The sequence below is a fragment of the Eubalaena glacialis genome, chromosome 8 (assembly GCF_028564815.1).
Source record: "Eubalaena glacialis isolate mEubGla1 chromosome 8, mEubGla1.1.hap2.+ XY, whole genome shotgun sequence".
Taxonomy (NCBI): Eukaryota; Metazoa; Chordata; class Mammalia; order Artiodactyla; family Balaenidae; genus Eubalaena; species Eubalaena glacialis.
Genome location: NC_083723.1, coordinates 902,213 through 922,676, shown reverse-complemented (window position 1 = coordinate 922,676; position 20,464 = coordinate 902,213). Strand labels below are relative to the sequence as shown.

The 20,464-nt window shown below is 44.4% G+C and overlaps 1 protein-coding gene across 1 annotated transcript in view; it reads right to left on the bottom strand.

Moving 5' to 3' along the window:
- Positions 1-8,835, bottom strand: part of ABCA13 (ATP binding cassette subfamily A member 13) — a 312,932-nt gene extending 304,097 nt beyond the window's left edge. Inside the window, 2 exon segments of the mRNA XM_061199026.1 lie at positions 8,450-8,578; positions 8,805-8,835. Of these exon segments, the coding sequence (XP_061055009.1) occupies positions 8,450-8,578; positions 8,805-8,835 (160 nt within the window).
- Positions 8,836-20,464: the final 11,629 nt, after the last annotated feature.

Below are 20,464 nucleotides of genomic sequence, written 5' to 3'. Positions count from 1 at the left end.
TGTAGGATATGCTCAGACACTGCATCAGAGTTTGCAGGAGAAATCAAACTTGTCTCAGGTTTATTGAAAAGAGAGTCAAGGACAAATACAACACCTGGGCTAAGCGGCCCAAGCATCAGTCACATGAAAACAAAGAGTAAAACAGCTATCTAAGCATTCTGGAGGGAAGCAAACAAACAAAGCCAGCAAAAGAAAGCCATGGACCATGGCTGGAAAAGAAACAACTCAGATAAAATGAAGAATTTCTTTACAACTGTTTCATAAAGAAGAACAATTTAATAAGAACAAACATTCAGAAAACAAGAGCTGATAAAAAAGATGATAAATAAATAAATGAAAAGAGAAGTTGCAGATCTAAGGGATAAAAATAACCAAAAAAATCATTACTGTGGAACTCTAAATTATCTAGAAACCACAAAACAAAGATAACAACACTGATTTTTTTTTAAAAAAACAGTTTTAAAGGCAAAAATATTAACACAAAAAGCTAACAGAATCAGCTTTGATAAAAAGACTCCACAGAATAAGGATAATTGCCATCCCTGAAGCAGAGAATCCAACAAATGGAACAAAAAATATGCTCAAAGACATAACACAGGAGAATTTCCCTAAAACAGAGAAAACTTTATTTCAAGACTGAAAGAGTATGCCATATTTCTAAAAAATAAGCTGCAGCTGAACTAGAGCTATTGAACTTCCAAGATAAAGGAAATATACTACAAATATCCACACAAGAGGGAAAATATCTATCTGGCCTCAAACATATCCTCAAAATATTCAATGCTAGATAACAATGCATCAATATTTACAAAGTTCTAAGAGAAAGAAAGTGTGATAAAAATACAATACCCAGCCAAAATGACCCTTAAATAAAACCAACATACATACATTCTCAACCATAAAAGAACACAGATGATTACTAACCATGAACCCTAAGGGGAAAAAGGCTTAGCAATGAAATCCAGCCGAAATGAAAATGGGACAAAACTAAAAATCCAATTAATATCACTCTGCTTCCAATACACTGACCAGCAACAATAGGGCAATGCCTGCTGGAAGAATATAGTTTTGTTGCATTGCTGATCTTACAGAAATGAGAGAGTAAAAGAAATCTCCAAAGAGCTCGGAGGAGAGAATTGACAAAAGAAATTAATTAAAAAGAATAAAGAAGTCATGAGTTGAATCTTTAACTGCAAGGTTGGATTACAAAAGACAGCGTACCCCTCAAGGGGAATGGAGAGAAAGCAGGTGAGGCATTTAAATAGCTAATGGCTGAGAATTTTCCAGAACATATAAAGTGCACAAATTTCACTGATAAAAGAAATATAACATGTACCAGGAAACATAAATCCACATTAAGAGCTTCAGCACAAGAGTCAAAGAGGAGATCCCAATAGCAATTCAAGAAATAAAGACACGCTACCTCAAAGGAATAATTAGACTTATCAAAGACTCATTAATAGCAGGAAACCAGAAGACAATTAAATATCTTTAGATTACTTGGAGAAATTTGGTTGATCTAGAATTGTGTACCCAGAAAACTCATCTCTCAAAAATGAGGGTAAAAAATATTTTCAGATAATCAGAAACCAAGTTATCCAACATAAGGACACAGACTGGATGAAAGTAAAGAGACAAAAAATATATACTAGGTAAATAGTAAACAAATTAACTACGGTAATATCAGACAAGAGACTTGAAGACACAGAGCATTATTAGATACAGAGAGGATCACTACATAATAAAATAAGTGATGCAATAGGAAAATATAATAATTTTATGCATTTATATGCTTAATAAATGTAATCAAAATATATAAAGCAACAACTGATAGAACTACAGAAAGAAAATTCCAAAGTTACTTTCATAGGAGAATTCAATCCTATCTCACCATCATTCTCATAATATTCAGTAAGAAAGTGTTCATTTGTTTGTTTCTTTGGCCACACGGCATGCAGGATCCTAGTTCCCCAGCCAGGGATCAAACCTGTGCCCCCTGCAGTGGAAGCAGGGAGTCTTAATCACTGGACCGCAAGGGAAGTCCCGAAAGTGTATTTTTAAAATAAAACACCATTACAGTTCTTTTTTTTCTATCAACTATTCATTGTCATCCAAGAGTAAAGACATTAAAGATGCAACAAGCTTATAAAGTACTATTTTCTAAAAGAAATAGAAGGAATTTTCATCTTTATTATTTTACTTTTGGTCATGCAAACACTTTGATGATATAAATCTTTATATCCCCCATAAATCTGGTCAGAAATCACTTTTGATTTTGTTGACTGAGTTAAACAGTCTATAGTAAGATAAAGTACTGGGTACAAGTGGTCCAAAGCAAGATAAAAAACTACAATCAAAATGCTAGATCTTAAAAAAGAAACTGGTTTATGCACTAAACGTTTTGTGCCTTGGTTTAGTATTAACATGATGTCTGTGTAAAATGACAGTGTAAAATGTCTGTGTAAAATGACCGTACTGCTTCATTTAAATTTCCTACACTCTAACTTTGTTTGTGCAATTGAAATAAAATTGCAGTATATACAAAAATAAAATAGGATACCATTTATATTATCAATGAAAAGTTAAAGTAACTGGGGGTGGGGGGAATCTAACCAAAATATGTGCAATTATTTCATGAAGAAAATTATGAAACTTTATTAAAAGACACCAGAGAGAACCTAAATAAATGAATAAACATTGTTAATGCATAAGAAATAGCAATATCATGAAGATGTTAATTCTACCCAAATTCATCCATAGGTTCAACACAATTCCAATGGAATTCCAACAAGGTTTTGTTTGTTTTGTTTTGATTTTGCTGTTGTTGTCAACTTTAATGAGCTGACATTTTTTTAATGCATAAAATTATTTGGGAAAGCAAAGGGACTTCCCTGGTGGCCCAGTGGTTAAGACTCCGTGCTTCCAAGGCAGGGGGTATAGGTTCGATCCCTGGCTGGGGAACTAAGATCCCACATGTCACGTGGCGTGGCCAAAAATAATAATAATAATAAAATAAATTTTTTTTTTAAAAAGAGAGGGAGAAGAGTAGAGAATGTGAGAAAAAAAAAAAGCAAAGAAAACAAAGACCAAAAAATATCCAAGACAATTTTCAACAACAGATTAAAAGAATCTGTCCTCCCACACATCAAGACTTTATATAAAATGACAGTAAGTAAGACCACTTGCTATTACTTCAACAATATGGAAACTGACCTAGCGAACAGCACATAGAGCCTAGGAACAGAAGTTTGTATACTTGGAAAATTGATACAGGAAAAAAGCTGGTCAACGGACCAATAGGAGAAAAACTTGCTATTCAACAAATTGTGCCACATAATTGGTTATCCTCAGAGTGAGGGTACAAAACTCTTAATGTGGAAAAAAAAATATTTTAATGTTTGCAAGAAAACATAGAGCATCTCCTTCAGTTTTGTTTGTCTTAAATAATACATACATACACACACACAAAACCCATAAACCACAAAGGAAAATTAAGCCACGTAAAATTAAAATCTCTGATCCTCAGAGAATCTACTTGAAAAGTGAGATTCACCACAGACTTGAAGAATCTATTTCAACATAAACAACAACAAGATAGTATCCAGAATATCTACACATGCCTACAAATCAATGAGGAGATAATCCAATAGAAAACAGTCAAAAAACAGGAGCAAAGAAGAGCAAATTATGGACCCTCAGAAATATACGAGCAGATGTTCAATCTCAGTAGGACTCAGGCAGACACAAATTATCCCCAGGAGATACCATTTTACATCTACCAGTTGGGGAAAAGTAAAAAGTATTGGTGAGGATACAGGTCAACAGGATCTTAGAAGGCAGCCTGACAACATTATTAAGCTGAAGATGTGCAAATTCTATGGCTCAGTAATTCAGCAGCTATGTAAGAGGTTGAACCATATTAGTTTACCTATATTAGACTAGCTTTAACCTATAAAAAAGGTTCCACCTAATAGCTACTTTTTGAGAAGGCATAATAAGTGTCAACCAAAGGTGTGCTCAATACTGCTGACAATAGCATTATTTGTGAATGAAAAAAAGTTTGAGGAAGTCATGCAAATAAAAAAAGGGGGGGATGGGTCAATAAACGCTGGTGCACTAGAGCAATAAAACAAGTGACCTCATTCCTTCCTCAGGAGGAGTGTACCGGTAAGGCGCTGGGGAAACAGCAGTGAACACACACGGGGGAGGGGGTGTGAAGGCCTGTGAAGGTATCTCCCTGGAGCCCAGAGCCCCTGAAGGAGGTGCTGCTGGGGACGCAGCTGTAAAGAGGGCCAGGCCCTCCTCCCCCGTCTCGTTTGCATCCCCTGAGTGCTCACGAGTTCTCGCTCATCCATCATTTCATCCTCCCAACATCAGGGAGGTAGGGAACCCTGTGCCCATTTTACACACTGGGGACCAAGGGGAAAATTCTTTTCCCTGGCGTCCTTGAACCAGCTTGTGATGGAACCTGGATCTGGAGACTGAGTCTCAGGCCTGCAGATTAAATAAGCTAACTCTCCTTCTCACTTGAACAAAACGTTTTACAGACTGAGTTTAAACCCATTTTTTAAATCCCCCAAGCTGCTTGGGCAGCATATGGGTTTGGTTACAACTGAAAACCACATAGAATAAAACTCTTCAGTACAACAAAATATAATTGTAAACGAATGAAGAAGGAAAGAGGGGTCCTTGGAGGGAAGAGCAGGCTACGAGATCTCACTGGCTGAGAGGGAGGGAAACGGCCTAACAAGGTTCGAATATCGAGGAAGCTGCAGTCCAACGTAGAATTAGCCTGCTGCCCTTCTCCTTGGAAACAAAGCGCTTTGCAATAAGCGTGAAATTCTACTGTGTCTCTTTGGAGCACTTGGGCCTCTGGATGCCAGCCACTCAGAAGAGAAGACTTTCCCATAAGTATTATGAGGTCCTTGCCATAAAATACTGCAAGAGAAGCGGGTTCCAACAGAGCATGAGCCAACGCCCAAGGGCAGCCACCAGCTGAGCTGGTCCAAGTGCACCGCAGTTCAGAACTGGGGCTTCTGACTGTCTCTCCCTCACAGTCCGAACTTCCCTCCCCAAGAGGACCTTTTCCAAACCTTTATGTTGGTTATGGAGTTAGTTTGGTACTGACAGGAAGCTATGAATAAACTCTCCCTTTCCTTAATTTTTTTGAGCTTTATACTGAAAAACAGTTGCTTTTCTTTCAACAAACATGCATTAAACATTCGTTTAACACTTTGCTCTTTCCAGCACTGCTCGGGAGACTTCAGAGTGAGTCATAACGCTGAATGAGAAATAAATTCTTCCCTCAAGGACTCGAAAGAAACAAGCAAACAATCACCCAAGTTAAAGGGAACACTGGTAGGAGATGCACATTGGTACAACCTTTCTGGAAGTCAGGTGAACTATATGTTTCAAAATAGTAGATGTGTAGACTCTTTGAAACAAAGATTCCAATTCAATGGATGTTTCTAAGGAGACAATTGGAAAAATACCTACCCCCAAAAAAGTGATATTGTAGACTTTTCGAAACAAAGATTCCAATTCAATGGATGTTTCTAAGGAGACAATTGGAAAATATGTACCCCCAAAAAAGTGATTTTGATATTGTTTCCTGCCACAGTTAGGTCCAGTGATCATACAGAAGGCTACAGCCAAAAGGCTGACTGAGGTCACAGGAGAGGAGGAAGGCAAGGGGACGAGCGTCCAGGGACTGTGTGCTCTGTCCACAGGGACACAGATGGCCCCAGATGACGGCAGGGCACACAAGAGAGGAGGGCTGAGACCACCCTCTCCCCCCAAGCACCTGCTCACACACAGTTCTGATCCAAATTCCAACTGGCCGTGTTGTTTAACTCAAAAATGATACTAAAATATAATTGGTGAGCAAATATGCTCCAAAAGCAGAGAAAATTCTGAATGAAAACGAAGAGCTATGAAAGATGATAATCCTACAAAATAGTAGAACATATTAAAGTATCGATGCTTTTTAAAAAATGAAACTGGTGCAAAAATGCAGATCAATGAAATAGCATGGGAAGTCCAAAAATAGACTCTACTGAGTTTCAAAACACATGACAAAATAACCTTTTTGATACAATGACGCAAGGAAGAATTCACCCATGGTGTCAGGCCACCTGAATGCGGATTTTGTCACAAACGTAAACTAAAGCCTTACACAGTGCTCAGAAGTGCACTCTCCGTAGACAGAAGTCCAGAAGAGTAAATATAATAGTAGAAAAACTAGAAGAGAGGAGGAGAATATTGGTCAAACCTATGGATGAATGAAACATATAATTCCTGCAATTTTGGAATTACAAAAGATACTTCAAAGAAAAGGAGAGATGACAAGATATATAAATTTTATCTAAACAATAAAAATAAAGAAACACAAGAAAAGAACAAGTAGCTGTGGAAACACTGATAATACATGTAGCAAGGTCTTAATAACCAAACAGCAAGAGAAACTGCCAAGCCTCTAATTATGAAATCGGAAGAGAATTTGATGCGCAGTTAATATAAGGGACAATACATATTTTTAAAAATGCTCCTTCTTACACTAAGCCCTCAAGATAGAATATTGAATAAGCCTTACTATAAGCTACTTGCACAGGTACTAAACTTGTAAAAGCACAGACCACACACATCCTCACAGCTGGAGAACCCCTGCAGGGCCAGAAGACAGGGCCTGGACACACCAGCAGGCATCACGGGGCTTGACATCCCTTCTGGAAAGAAGCCACCGACAGGTAGCACGAACCATCGAGATGGATGGTAATCTGAGCCCCCTTTGGCTTATATTACTATTTCGGATTTATTCTAAGACCATTACTTTTATCCTAATCCTTGCTGTTTGCAGCGTCTTGTCCTATTCAGCCACGCTAGCCTTCAACAAATATACCCAACACGTGTTTTTTCAAAGCTCTTCACTGGAGGAACCTGGGAGAGAGCCCTGGGGTTCCAGGCAGCGTGGACCAGACCCAGGCGGTGAAATGGGACCGGGAAGGCCCACCAGGCAGGCTGTGGGGAGACCAGGCGAGCCCCGGTCCTGGTCTAAAGAAGAGGATGGTCTGACCCCGCTGGGCTTGGCAGCCGTGACCCAGGCGCAGGTGAGAGGGGACTGGCAGTGGACAGACTCCATGCTCACAGGCCCACCCAGGTCCAGTGCAACTCTGCTCTCACTCTCATTTTCAGTCTTTTACAGCAGCCCCTTGCCCCGCACCCAGCAGTGATTCTCTAAGTCTGGGACAAAGGTCAAGATGGGATGCAGGCACCACGCCTCCCCTCCCCTTTGGCGGTGGGAGGGGTCTAGGGTATGCAGGTCAGACTCTGCCAGGAGCTTCAGCTTCAAACCAACCCCTGCTGGTGGGCGCACCCCGGGGACCAGGGCGCACAGGCACCGCGGAGGCCCTCGGGGGAGCGCTGATATGGCTGCAGCAGGCAACGGTCCCCAGTAGGCAGGAACCAGGGGGAGAGAACGGTGCACACTGAGTGGAGAGCACAGAGCTGACCTCAGACCGAGGCCCTGCAAAGCGGTCCTCGGAGCCCCTGGCTGGAAAACGTGCTCTTTGGTCTAGAAGCTTGCCCAGGAGACAGCCTCAGCTGCAATACAACCTCATCAAATGAGCCTCGAGGTCCTCTGCCTCTCTCTCTGAAGTTATTGTTACTAGGAGGTTAGTTTGGTTTTCTTAATCTTTCTTATAATTGAAAAACCAGGCCTATCTGGGCCAAAGAAAGCAACTATTAATAAATAAACCAGGGAAACAACAAGATTCCCACCAAGTAAGAAGGAGACGGCTTGTTTTGTGATTTTTGGTTGTTTGATCTTTTTTTTTCCACAGAAGCTACACAAACCCACCGTCCTAGAAACAACCTTCCAGACTAGCCTTCTGATAACCTTGTCATCTTCCCTCCAATATTCTGGTAGCAATTTCAGCAAAAGAGCAATGTAAAGAGATTATTTTTTCACCCTGGCAAGCAACCCAATTGGAAAATGAGGAACTGGACGCCTTGTTTTTGAAATCCTGTCGTGTCAGTTTTCCATACCTTTAAAAGACTGGATATTCTGACATCAAACTCAGGCAGTGACGCAGGACATCAGGAATGCTTCCAGACAAACAAAACTCTGCATAAGACCCTTCCTTTATAGGCAACCCGCGCTGCCCTTCAAAGCTGTTTCTATGTTCTGTCGTTTATTTAATCACCAGTGCTTTGAACAAGAGCATGGGAGGAAAATGGAACTAAAGTCAGAGGATGAGAAGCAAATCAAGATCAATCATAATGAAAGAAAGGGCCCTGCTGAGATCATGATTATGACCAGGGGGAAAAGCAAACAAAACCCAACCAGCCTAGCAGGGGCCAGCCCCACCCTCTAAAAGGATGTCTGCTTTTCCGTAGTTCAATTTCTGGACCGCATGTCCTAGATCACTGCTCTGAGTAAACTGAAACACACCTGAATGACCTTCAGTGACCTTCCATGACTGGGCCTGTTTCCTCCCAGGGTCCAGGGCAGCCAGGCCAACGCTGAGGACCCCGTGGCCCACAGGGGTAATGACTGGTAGAAAGATGATCAGCTTCATCTCTAAGCCGGACAGAATTCTGCTGAATGGTTTTCCAGTTTTACTAGCGAGCCCCCGGGGGCTCCCTTGAGGTCATGGGCACCTGCCTGAGATGTGACTCCAGACAGAGGGAGAGAAGTGGGCCCTGTCAGCTGTCCCTGTGACCTTAGCAGGGACACTGCTGGAAACACAGAATCGTGCAGGCTCCCCAGCGCTGCCCTGAGGACGCCCTTGCCTTCCTGTACTCACCTCGCTCGGCAGGCCCGGTCTGCAGGTCCATGGCTCATGGGTGGAGGTGTCCTGGAGGGGGGAGGTCACTGCCCCCAGGCTCCACTGCTGACCAGCTGGCCAGGGAAGATGCCCCGACCCCAGGGGTCTCTATCCACAGAAGCACTGAGTCACTGTCTGCTCCTGCCAGGCACAGGCACACCAGAGAGAGCAGGGTGACCGCCACCCAGACCTCCATCGGGGGTGGGCGAGGGCCACCAGGCTCTGTCCTGTGGCCTGTGCTGGACATACCAACAGAAGGGTCTGAGCAGGGCCAGGACACTGGCGGTGTACCTGGGTCACGTGGCCCAGGTCCTTCCACGGAGCACCCTAGGGCCTCCTAAGGGACCAAAGCCAATGAGGCCAGAGGTCCTGGGGCTCTGACGTCCCGAGAGAGCAGCGAGGACTCAACGTGAGAGCATCCCTCAGGCCCCCTGGTGGTGGACACCCCTGTGTCCCAGAGTTCAGTGTCTTCCAGCTGGTCCCTGCACTGACGCGGCCATTCTGGTGGGACACAGACAACTGGCCTTGGCGGGGCCCTGGATGTGCAGCTTGGGAGGCTGTCAGCCAGTGGTGGGGCCACCCCCTGCCCCTTGGCCAGCCCCTCCCAGAGCAGCTCTGAGGCTGCAGCTTAGCCTCACGGCCTGGAGGGGAAGGATGCAGGGCCACTGCGTGTTATCATTCACCCCTCCCAGAGCAGAGAACATTAAGAGTGTTCTCAGGGGGCTTGTGCCAGTGAACCCCTTTATCTGCTCCAGCCTATTTCTCAAGGGGTGGGGGGCTGGGGGGAGCCCGGGGCACACCTGACTCCCAATCCACCAAAAAGCTCGGTGCTATTTCAAAGTCCCAAGCATCTCTTGAGGCTGGAGTGGAGCTAGCGTGCCTTAGCCCCAGGCTGGGCCCTGTTAACACTCTTTCGTGGGTGGACGGTCCCCCCCAGATCCATGTGGTAGAGTCCTAACCCCCAGCACCTCAGAATGTGACCTTACTTGGAAACAGAGTTACTGGAGATACAGTTAGTCAAGTTGAGATGGGGGTCATACCAGTGGAGGGTGGGGCCCTAACCCAAAACAACTGTGCCCTTATGAAAAGGAGACATTGGATGACCTGGTGGAGCCACCATAATTCTGTCTAAGAGAAAGTGTGCGTTTTACCACACAGGTGGCCCTTTAAAGCAAGAAGACAGCGCTTCACATGTGGGCAGGGATCTGGATGTGGCAGAAGTGTGTTCTTGGTGAAATGCTGGCCAGGAGAGTTTTATTCTTTCCACCAGCCCCCTCCAGCCCCCAGCTGGGAGTGCACCATGGATTTTCAGGATAAAGATATCCTTGCAAAAAACTACGCTCCAAGCTCCCTCCACTAGCCCAAGTCTTCAGCAGAAGTTCACCAAACCCCAAAGGCTTGCATCAGCTTCCGTTCATGAGTCAGGAACTACAGGCTGGTCCAGCTGGGGATGGGGTCAGCGAGGGGGCAAGGGAGTCATGGGAGGTGAGACGCAGAGCAGAAGGGAAGAGCCCCACAGGTGCAACCGTGACCCAGAGCTGGTCACCACTCCACAACCCTCGGGGTCGACTGAGGCACTGAGCCATCTCCGGTGAGCAGGCAGTGGCTCAGCATCTTCAGGAAAACATGGAAAAACCCCCAAAGAATGCAGAGCTGGGAGACATTCAAGCAGCAGACACTTGGCTTCCATTATTTTTTCTTGTTGTTGTTATTAAAGTATTAAAATGAGATCAATGAACAGATTGATTTACAGTTAGAATGAAATATAAAACGAACATATAAATTCATGTGGAAAAGCATGGCTCACGGTCAGGAGATATTCGCCAGTGTCTGGAAGGTTTCTCCGAAGCAGCCCACCTGGACTCCCCTGGGGGCACCACCAACTGCTGCCGACCTGCCCAAACGCAGGTGTCCTACATCTGACCCAGAAACCTGCTCCAGGAAATCTCTTCAAGAGCAATGACCCAGTATCAGATACATCCTTCATGCATCAAGATGTCCTTCCCAATAGTAAGAGCTGGGAAGAACGTTCACACCCAACATGAAGATATGGTTGAATTAATTATGTGTATCCAACTGATAAACTATTATTCAATAAAACCATTATATAAGAAGACTAAGCAGCAACTTTTAAAATGTTGGGATTCAATGTTAAGTGGAAAAAAAAGCAAAAAGCTATAATTTTAATCATGTAAAAATACATACCAAATGACAAGAAAAGACCTGGTCAGGGGTCGGGGAACTGAGATCCCACATGTAGTGTGGTGTGGCCAAAAAAAAATCATGTGAGTTTCCTTTTTGTTTTGGGGGGTTTGGAGGGGTTCCTTCCATATTGCCTGATTGACAGTTTAGGGCCCCCCCAAACTCTGGAAATACAAACAAACACAGATAGGAAAAGTTCCGAGAAAAAAGCTTCATCCTTGAGCCAGAAGACCTACAAAGAGGCCTCACAGCGTGGAGTCCTGTTGAATCTCCCGAGTTCAGCTCTGGTGTACCCCGTAACAGACGTAGACCCTGCAGTGGGGAGGGGCGGTGGCAGCACAAGGAGCCTAAGGCCCCTGTGTCCCAGCCCAGGCACCGGGAGAAGGTGACTGCAGGAACCTCTGGGTGGGCAACATCACAGATCAGATGGGGCAGAGAAGGAGATCCTTTAGCTCTGTATATGAATCCTTGGGATCCCCCTGAGCTGTGCACACCTGGAGCAGACAGAATGTCAACATAGCAAAGGGCTTGAAAACAGAACTCAAAGTAGACACTGCCCAGGACCCAGACTGGACCCTGGATTATACTCTTTGGCGTTTATCCTGAAGAAATGAAAACTTAATGTTCACACAAAATTCTGCATGTGAATGTTCATATCAGCTGTACTCATGATAGCACAAAACTGGAAACCAAAATGTCCTTCAATAAGTGAGTGGTTAAACATTGTCATTCAACCACACCCTGTAAGACTACTCAGCGATGAGAAGGAATGAACTGTTGATACAGGCAACAACCTGGATGAATCACGTGAAGAATGTTCACCTCAAAAGTCACATACTGTATGATTCCATTTACATAACATTCTCAAGATGACAGAGTTATAAAGATGGAAAACATCTTAGTGGTGGGGGCAGGGCTTGGGTCTGATTACAGAAGGTAGCAGGAGGGAACGGAAGAGTTCTGTGCATCAGTTGTGGTTCCATGAATCTACACGTGTGATACAATAGCACAGAACCATACACACACGTGCCAGCGTCAGTTTTCTGATTTTGGTATTACACCAGTTACGTGAGACATAACCATTGGAGGAACCAGTGTGAAGGTTAGGTGTGGTTTCTCTGCACTGCCTTTGCAACTTCCTATGTATCTACACTTGCTGCAAAATAAAATGTTTTTAAAAAGTCATAGTGCTGTATATTTTAAAAGTTCGTTACTTCTGTGAGGAATGCCGTTGGTAGTTTGATAGGGATTGCATTGAATCTGTAGATTGCTTTGGGTAGTAGAGTCATTTTCACATTATTGATTCTTCCAATCCAAGAACATGGTATATTTCTCCATCTGTTTATGTCATCTTTGATTTCTTTCATCAGTGTTTTATAGTTTTCTGAGTACAAGTCTTTTGCCTGCTTAGGTGGGTTTATTCCTAGGTATTTTATTCTTCTTCTTGTGATGGTAAATGGGATTGTTTCCTTAACTGGACACGTGGACATGGCGGGGAAGGAGAGGGTGGGACGAATTGGGAGATTAGGTTGTACATAAATACACTACCATATGTAAAATAGGTAGCTAGTGGGAACCTTCTGTACAGCACAGGGAGCTCAGCTTGGTGCGCTGTGACGACCTAGGTGGGTGGGATGGGGGCGGGAGTAGGAGGGAGGTCCAAAAGGGAGGGGATATAGATATACATATAGCTGATTCACTTCACTGTACGGCAGAAACTAACACAAGAGTGTAAAGCAATTATACTCCAATTAAAAAAAAACAAAGGTTGTTACATTGTATGTAAAACAAAACAAAAACGACCAGCTGGCAGAGCACCAGTCTTATCTTGTTCTGGTGGCCAAAGCTGCTACATGAGACTCAAAGCAAAGAACGCAGTCCCCAGATTCAGAAACAAAACTCAGTTGACCTGTATGTTCAGTCTCATCCCCCTCCCACAGAACTGGTACAGGGGTCTCACATGACTCTTTGCCCACCAGTGAGACATTTGTGATAGGGACAAAGTCGGTGATTAAATAGTTAATCCAACTAGGGGATCATAAGTAAAGGAAAAAGTATGGGAGACCCCTGTAAGTTAATGGTCACTCAAGAGAGCAGGTTTGCTTAACCACAAAACCAAGCAGGCTTGCTTAGCAACAAAACCATGCAACAGAAGCATGAGACATGCCCCAAAACAATAAAACAATGGTGGCCTGGGACCCACATCCTGCCCAGTGATCTCTAAGTTAATGACCCCTAGGACATGCTCTCTGAACACATGAAAAACAATAATTTATGGAAAGGTGACATTTCAAAGTGAAAGACCCTCATCGTACTGAAACCTGAAATAATTTTTCCATTGCGCCATGACAGTCCTGGCTTGACCATGTAGGGACAAAGAAATCTCCCGTGCCCAACCTGGAGGAGAAGCTGATGATGAAAGCTTGACGTCTACTCAAGAATGAGGAAGAAGGTGGTCTTGTCCTCCTTCCCACTTTTCCTTTGATTATAAAACTAGCCCACTAAGTTCTTGGGTGTGGCACTGTCTCACCTGCCCCCTTGTAAGCCTCACAAGCATCCTATTCTAATAAATCACTTCTTATCTATCACTTTGCCTCTCGCTGAATTCTTTCTGTGCTGAGACATAAGGAATTGGAGCTCCTCGGAACCTCCAAAACACCACTTGTTTCATTTGGGGATGGGTGCTCTACTGCAGTTTCATTGACAGTTTTCCTGGTTCTTGAGAAGAGGACTCCAGGTGAGATGGTCTTGACTTTGGATGTGACATCTGTAAACGCCATAGTCATCTCACTACTGCATGAAGGTGGAGTCAACCCACAAAGGAGGGCAGAGAGGAGGGAGACCCACAGAAAAGTGGATTTGAGACCCTCTCCAATAAATGACCCTGATCCCCACCCATCTCCACCTGGACAATTTGCAATGTGAGTTATAAACAACAGAGGGCGGGGTGGTTACCTGGAGGTGACAGCATCCCAAGTGAGATGGTCAGAATCTCTTCATTAGCAAACTAACTGGGTTCTCCTTGGTTTTGTACATTGCTCTCAGACATGGGCTTGTATCAGAAAGGCTGTTAAGCCATAGATTGTGTGTCCCACCCACAGATTTTCTAATTCAGTCCATCTGGGGCCTGAGGATTTGCATTTTGAACAAGTTCTCAAGTGCTGTTTGTGTTGCGAGTTCAGGACCACCCAGCTAGAACCACGGTTTGGGGCCAATGGCTTCAGTTCTTTCCTGTTTAAGTGGATCTGAGCTCACCTGCAGGGCAGGCATGCTTCTTGAAGGGAACACACCTGAGCACCACGTGATTCAAGGTGACTCAGTCTTAAGGCCACAAGCGTCAGGGAATCGTTTCCTTCCCCCACGGTACGCCCTCCCCCAGAAAAAAGTTCTCGCTGCTGTATGATAAATAAGTTCTTGGAGGACCAGAGCGATCACTGAGCAGGCCATCCAGATTGTGGTTATTTCAAAGTCATTTCGTGTGGCATGAAGAAGGGTCCTGCAGCTGAAGCCAGGCAATTCCTTGCTCTGCTCACTTGGCAAACTGTTCCTGAGAGATCCCAAACACTGGTTGTGGAGGGGAGACTGGAATAATTACAGCCTACTCCAGTATCTCTAAGGAAGGAGCATGCAGAGGAAGGAGATACACCTCCAGAGAAGTCGGTTAGCAGTCTGCAAACCCCTGTTCCTCAGCTATCTCCTTGGACTCAGAAAGGGCAGCGACATTTTTCTCATTTCATGAAACCTCAGGGAAACTGATGCCCTGGGACCTGAGCGCCCTCACTAAGGAAGCGGCGGTGACCCACCCTCACCCCAGCCTCTGGCACGACCTCCCCACCAGCCCAGGGCTCAGATACCTGGCCTGCTCAGCATCGCTTAGGGTCGCAGGAGTGATGGTCTTCGCAGACGGCCAGGTCATAGGCAGCGACGAGCTTCAGGGCAACTGTGATGAGAATAAGCCCTGGGGCTCTCCTCCAGCTCACAGCAGATTCCACACCTCGCTGGAGTCTCCAGGTGGCTTCCTGACACCATGACCTGGAAAGCTGATAACCAAATAACAGACCCTGTTTGAAGAGAAACCAAGCCCTCCCCGCGCGGCATTAGCGCGGACTCTACACCAGTCGCTTAAGGACAAATGTCCTCCTTTCCTCCGCTGCTCAGCAACCCGAGGGCTTTTTAAGTGTTCCAGTCCATATCCTGGCTCTAGAGTAGAGAGCCAGCATTTTTACCTCAGGTCCATTAATTAGATGCAAAGTGAATTCTTTTGGCTTTTCATTATTCTAGAAAATGAGAAAAATCCCTCCAGTTTTGCAAAATGTTGCCAGACTGAATATTCTTAGAGTTTTCAGCAGTCTTTAAACAATACAATTCATTTTCGAGACATTTTACAGACCTAAACTTACTCACTCCTACAATTTTTTAAGGGTGTGAGCTTAAAGGTCATGCAGACAGGCGGGCGGCCCTCATTCCTGGGGTTCCTCGTGCCCTCGCGCTCCTGTGGGTGTGCGGAGGTGGGGTCCGCACGGATGCGACCCCCAAGGACCACCCCCCCAGTGCCCCCGCCCCCCGTGGGGCCCCACGCCTCCAACCCGGATGGATCCTGCAGCATCCCCAGTGATCACCACTGAGCAGCACTGCCCAGCTCCCGCCCACTGCTTTTACATGCGGACGTGGCGCTCTGATTGTTCAAGACAAGCTGAAAACCTGGATTTTTATGCAATATATCTAGATGTTTAAAAGTCCATGTGAGCTAAACTGTAGTTCCCTTGCCAAGACTGAACCTGTAAGAATCTACCTAGTATGTCCTTTCTCGTCTAGTCCCAATACTTCTATTAATACGACCTAAGAGAACACATTTCTTTAAAAAGCAATTTCCAGCAGCTTCTCTCCCCTCCATTTTTGTGGTTGTGAATTACTATAGCAATTCTTTAAGAGCTGAAAAAGGTGATATTTAGTATTAAAACATCTCCTAGTATCTGTTATCACTTCAACGTGGAAATTAATCTGGGTATGTGTACATTTTTTCTTCCCTTTTGATTTTCTATTGTTAAAAGACAAAGGCCACATCTTCACCTTCTTTTGCTTTCTTAAAGATTTATGTTACACCCTTCTGAAATGCTTGTTGACTTGGCATAATTTGTCGAAGCTGTACGAGTGGGATTTATACTTTTAGAGAAATCAAATCAAGTTCAAAAACTCAAACTGTTACATCCTCAGTGGCTTTTGATTTATTGTAACTGCCGTCTTATTGGATGAAACTCTTGATTCCTTGTACATGAAATGAATAAATCTTATTTCCACTTGAAGAAAAAAAGACACATTATGGTCCAATACAAGGGGGGAGGGAGGGGGAGGGCGAGGGAAAATACAGCATGAAAGTTCTCATCATCCCTGCAGCTATCACTTAACAGGTGGGAAAATTACAGGATTGAGGAGGCCAGTGGTTTATCCAACTCACTCTCGGAGGGCTTGTAAAAATAATAGCTAGCTTTTCTTTAATGCTTTACAGTTTTCAAAACATCTTCAGATACATCATCCCATTCACTTCTGAAAACTACAGTAAACACAGGCCACCCTATGGTCCCATTTTACAGGTAAGGAAATACACTCTAGAGAGGAGGTTATAACTAGGATGCCTGCAGACAACAAAGCAGCAGAGCTGGAAAGGTGCATCTTCTTGCTCTAAAAGCCATCGTGACCTGTCCCACGTGTAGCCACAGAGCAGGCCTGAGCCCATCTCAGGTGGGCTGTTCATACCTGGCCCCATTACCTGTGCTTCGGCAGAGTGGGCCCACCATTTGAGCAGGAGCTCCTTTCCCCGCAGATAACAGAAGCCTCTCTGTAGGGAAGGATTGGGAACTGCAGAACGAAAGCACGGTCCCATGGCTACTCCACCCCCAAGAACCAGGGAGCCACAGCAATCCAGTAAGAACTAATGACATACAATGTGGTCCGTGCCCTCAGAGCTGTGGTCATCAAACTGGGTTACATGAGGACACCCTCATGCTCAACCAAAGAAAAACTGTAGACCCAGCCATCACACTGTTGCAATGGTGCATTGCCCTTTGGCGTCAGAACTTCTGGGGCCAAATCTAGGGACAAAGTGAGAATGTTTAACAGCTCGTGGGAGAATCCAGAAACTGAGCCAGGAGAGTCTGTGTGAAAAATAGTGAGGCATTGAGTATGTACTTTATTTCTTCCAGGCTACAAGGGCTGGAAGGCCTGGTGCCCTGTTCATCTACCCATGCTTGGCTAGACCTCAATCCATCTCAGAGTATTCAGAACTGCCCGTGAATATTAATACATGTATGTCAATAGAATTTGAAATCAGTTTCTATTCAAATAGAAATGTGAATAGATTGGAAAAGAATCAATTTTTTTTTGACAGAAAGTCTATTATGACTGATTTGAAATAAGGATGAGTTCTGTCATTTAGAGTATATGACACATCTGAAAAATGAATGAGCTAAATTTTCAGCTTTGAGGCTTGATGGAATACATTTAAAGCAAAGGTACAATAATTATCCCAGAAATTACATCCTTTGCCTCTACTAAACTTATGCTAATAGTTAGATGTAAACATAAAATTTTACCAGGAGGTACACAGATTTTCAAAATTATGTTCAGGAATATGTGACCAAAAACCTACAGGCCACTGCCTTAAGGATACTTAGGTTTAGTGACACTATAAACCTAGGTGGTGAGGGAACCTTCAAGATGGAGGAATAAGACGTGGAGATCACCTTCCTCCCCACAAATACATCAGAAATACATCTACATGTGGAACAACTCCTACAGAACACCTACTGAACGCTGGCAGAAGACCTCAGACCTCCCAAAAGGCAAGAAACTCCCCACGTACCTGGGTAGGGCAAAAGAAAAAAGAAAAAACAGAGAAAAAAGAATAGGGACGGGACCTGCACCAGTGGGAGGGAGCTGTGAAGGAGGAAAGGTTTCCACACACTAGGAAGCCCCTTCACGGGTGGATACTGCGGGTGGCAGAGGGGGTATCTTCGGAGCCATGGAGGAGAACGCAGCCACAGGGGTGCAGAGGGCAAAGCAGAGAGATCCCCACACAGAGATCAGTGCCGACCAGCCCTCACCAGCCCGAGAGGCTTGTCTGCTCACGCGCCTGGACGGGCGGGGGCTAGGAGCTGAGGCTCGGGGTTCGGAGGTCGGATCCCAGGGAGAGGACTGGGGTTGGTGGCGTGAACACAGCCTGAAGGGGCTAGTGCACCACAGCTAGCCGGGAGGGAGTCCGGGAAAGGCTGGAGCTGCCGAAGAGGCAAGAGACCATTGTTTCGGGGTGTGCAAGGAGAGGAGATTCAGAGCACCGCCTAAATGAGCTCCAGAGACGGACGCGAGCTGTGGCTATCAGCGCGGACCCCAGAGACGGGCATGAGATGCTAAGGCTGCTCCTGCAGCCACCAAGAAGCCTGTGTGCGAGCACAGGTCACTATCCACACCTCCCCTCCCGGGAGCTGGTGCAGCCCGCCACTGCCAGGGTCCAGTTATCCAGCGACAGCTTCCCTGGGAGAACACACGGTGCACCTCAGGCTGTTGCAATGTCATGTTGGCCTCTGCCACCGCAGGCTCACACCGCATTCCAATTATGACTACCGTACCCCTCCCTCTCCCCGACCTGAGAGAGCAAGAGAGCCCTAATCAGCTGCTGCTTTAACACCCTCCTGTCTGAGTGGGGAACAGATGCCTGAGGGCGACCTACATGCAGAGGTGGGACCAAAACCAAAACTGAACCCCAGGAGCTGTGAGAACAAACAAAACAAAGGGAAATTTTTCCGTGCAGCCTCAGGAACAGTGGATTAAATCCCCACAATCAACTTGATGTACTCTGCATCTGTGGAATACCTGAATAGACAATGAATGTTTCCAAAATTGAGGTGGTGGACTTTGGGAGCAACTGTAGACTTAGGGTTTGTTGTCTGCGACTGATTTGTTTCTGAATTTTATGTTTATCTGGGTTTAGATTTTAGTGCTTGTTATCATTGGTGGATTTGTTTATTGGTTTGGTTGCTCTCTTCTTTTCTATTTATTTTTTTAATTTTATTATTTTTTATTTTATTATTATTATTATTTTGTGTGTGTGTGTGTGAACTTTTTATTGACACACAACATACAAGCAAAAGGTGCACAAACTTAAGTGAACAGCTTGACAGTTTTATACAAATTGAACTCACTATGTTACTACCAGCACTCTAAAACACCTCCTCTTTCCCACTTTCATTCACAAGTCCTTCATAGGTAACTATGATCCTAAACACTAACAACAAAGATTGGCTTTGCCTATTTCTTTTTTTTTTTTAATATTAATTATTTTTTTATACAGCAGGTTCCTATTAGTCATCTATTTCATACACATCAGTGTATACATGTCAATCCCAATCTCCCAATTCATCACACCACCACCCCACCACCCCACTGCTTTCCCCCCTTGGTGTCCATACATTTGTTCTCTACATCAGTGTCTCAACTGCTGCCCTGCAAACCGATTCATCTGTACCATTTTTCTAGGTTCCACATACATGCGTTAATATACGATATTTGCTTTTCTCTTACTGACTTACTTCACTCTGTATGACAGTCTCTAGATCCATCCACGTCTCAACAAATGACCCAATTTCGTTCCTTTTTATGGCTGAGTAATATTCCATTGTATATATGTACCACATTTTCTCTATGCATTCGTCTGTCGATGGGCATTTAGGTTGCTTCCCTGACCTGGCTATTGTAAATAGTGCTGCAATGAACATTGGGGTGCATGTGTCTTTTTGAATTATGGTTTTCTCAGGGTATATGCCCAATAGTGGGATTGCTGAATCATATGGTAATTCTATTTTTAGTTTTTTAAGGAACCTCCATAGTGTTCTCCATAGTGGCTGTATCAATTTACATTCCCACCAACAGTTCACGAGGGTTCCCTTTTCTCCACACCCTCTCCAGCATTTGTTGTTTGTCGATTTTCTGTTGATGCCCATTCTAAGTAGTGTGAGGGGATAGCTCATTGTAGTTTTGATTTGCATTTCTCTAATAATTAGTGATGTTGAGCAGCTTTTCATGTGCTTCTTGGCCATCTGTATGTCTTCTTTGGAGAAATGTCTATTTAGGTCTTCTGCCCATTTTTGGATTGGGTTGTTTTTTTTTTAATATTGAGCTGCATGAGCTGTTTATATCTTTTGGAGATTAATCCTTTGTCCGTTGATTTGTTTGCAAATATTTTCTCCCATTCTGAGGGTTGTCTTTTCGTCTTGTTTATGGTTTCCTTTGCTGTGCAAAAGCTTTGAAGTTTCATTAGGTCCCATTTGTTTATTTGTGTTTTTATTTCCATTACTCTAGGAGGTGGATCAAAAAAGATCTTGCTGTGATTTATGTCAAAGAGTGTTCTTCCTATGTTTTCCCCTAAGAGTTTTATAGTGTCCAGT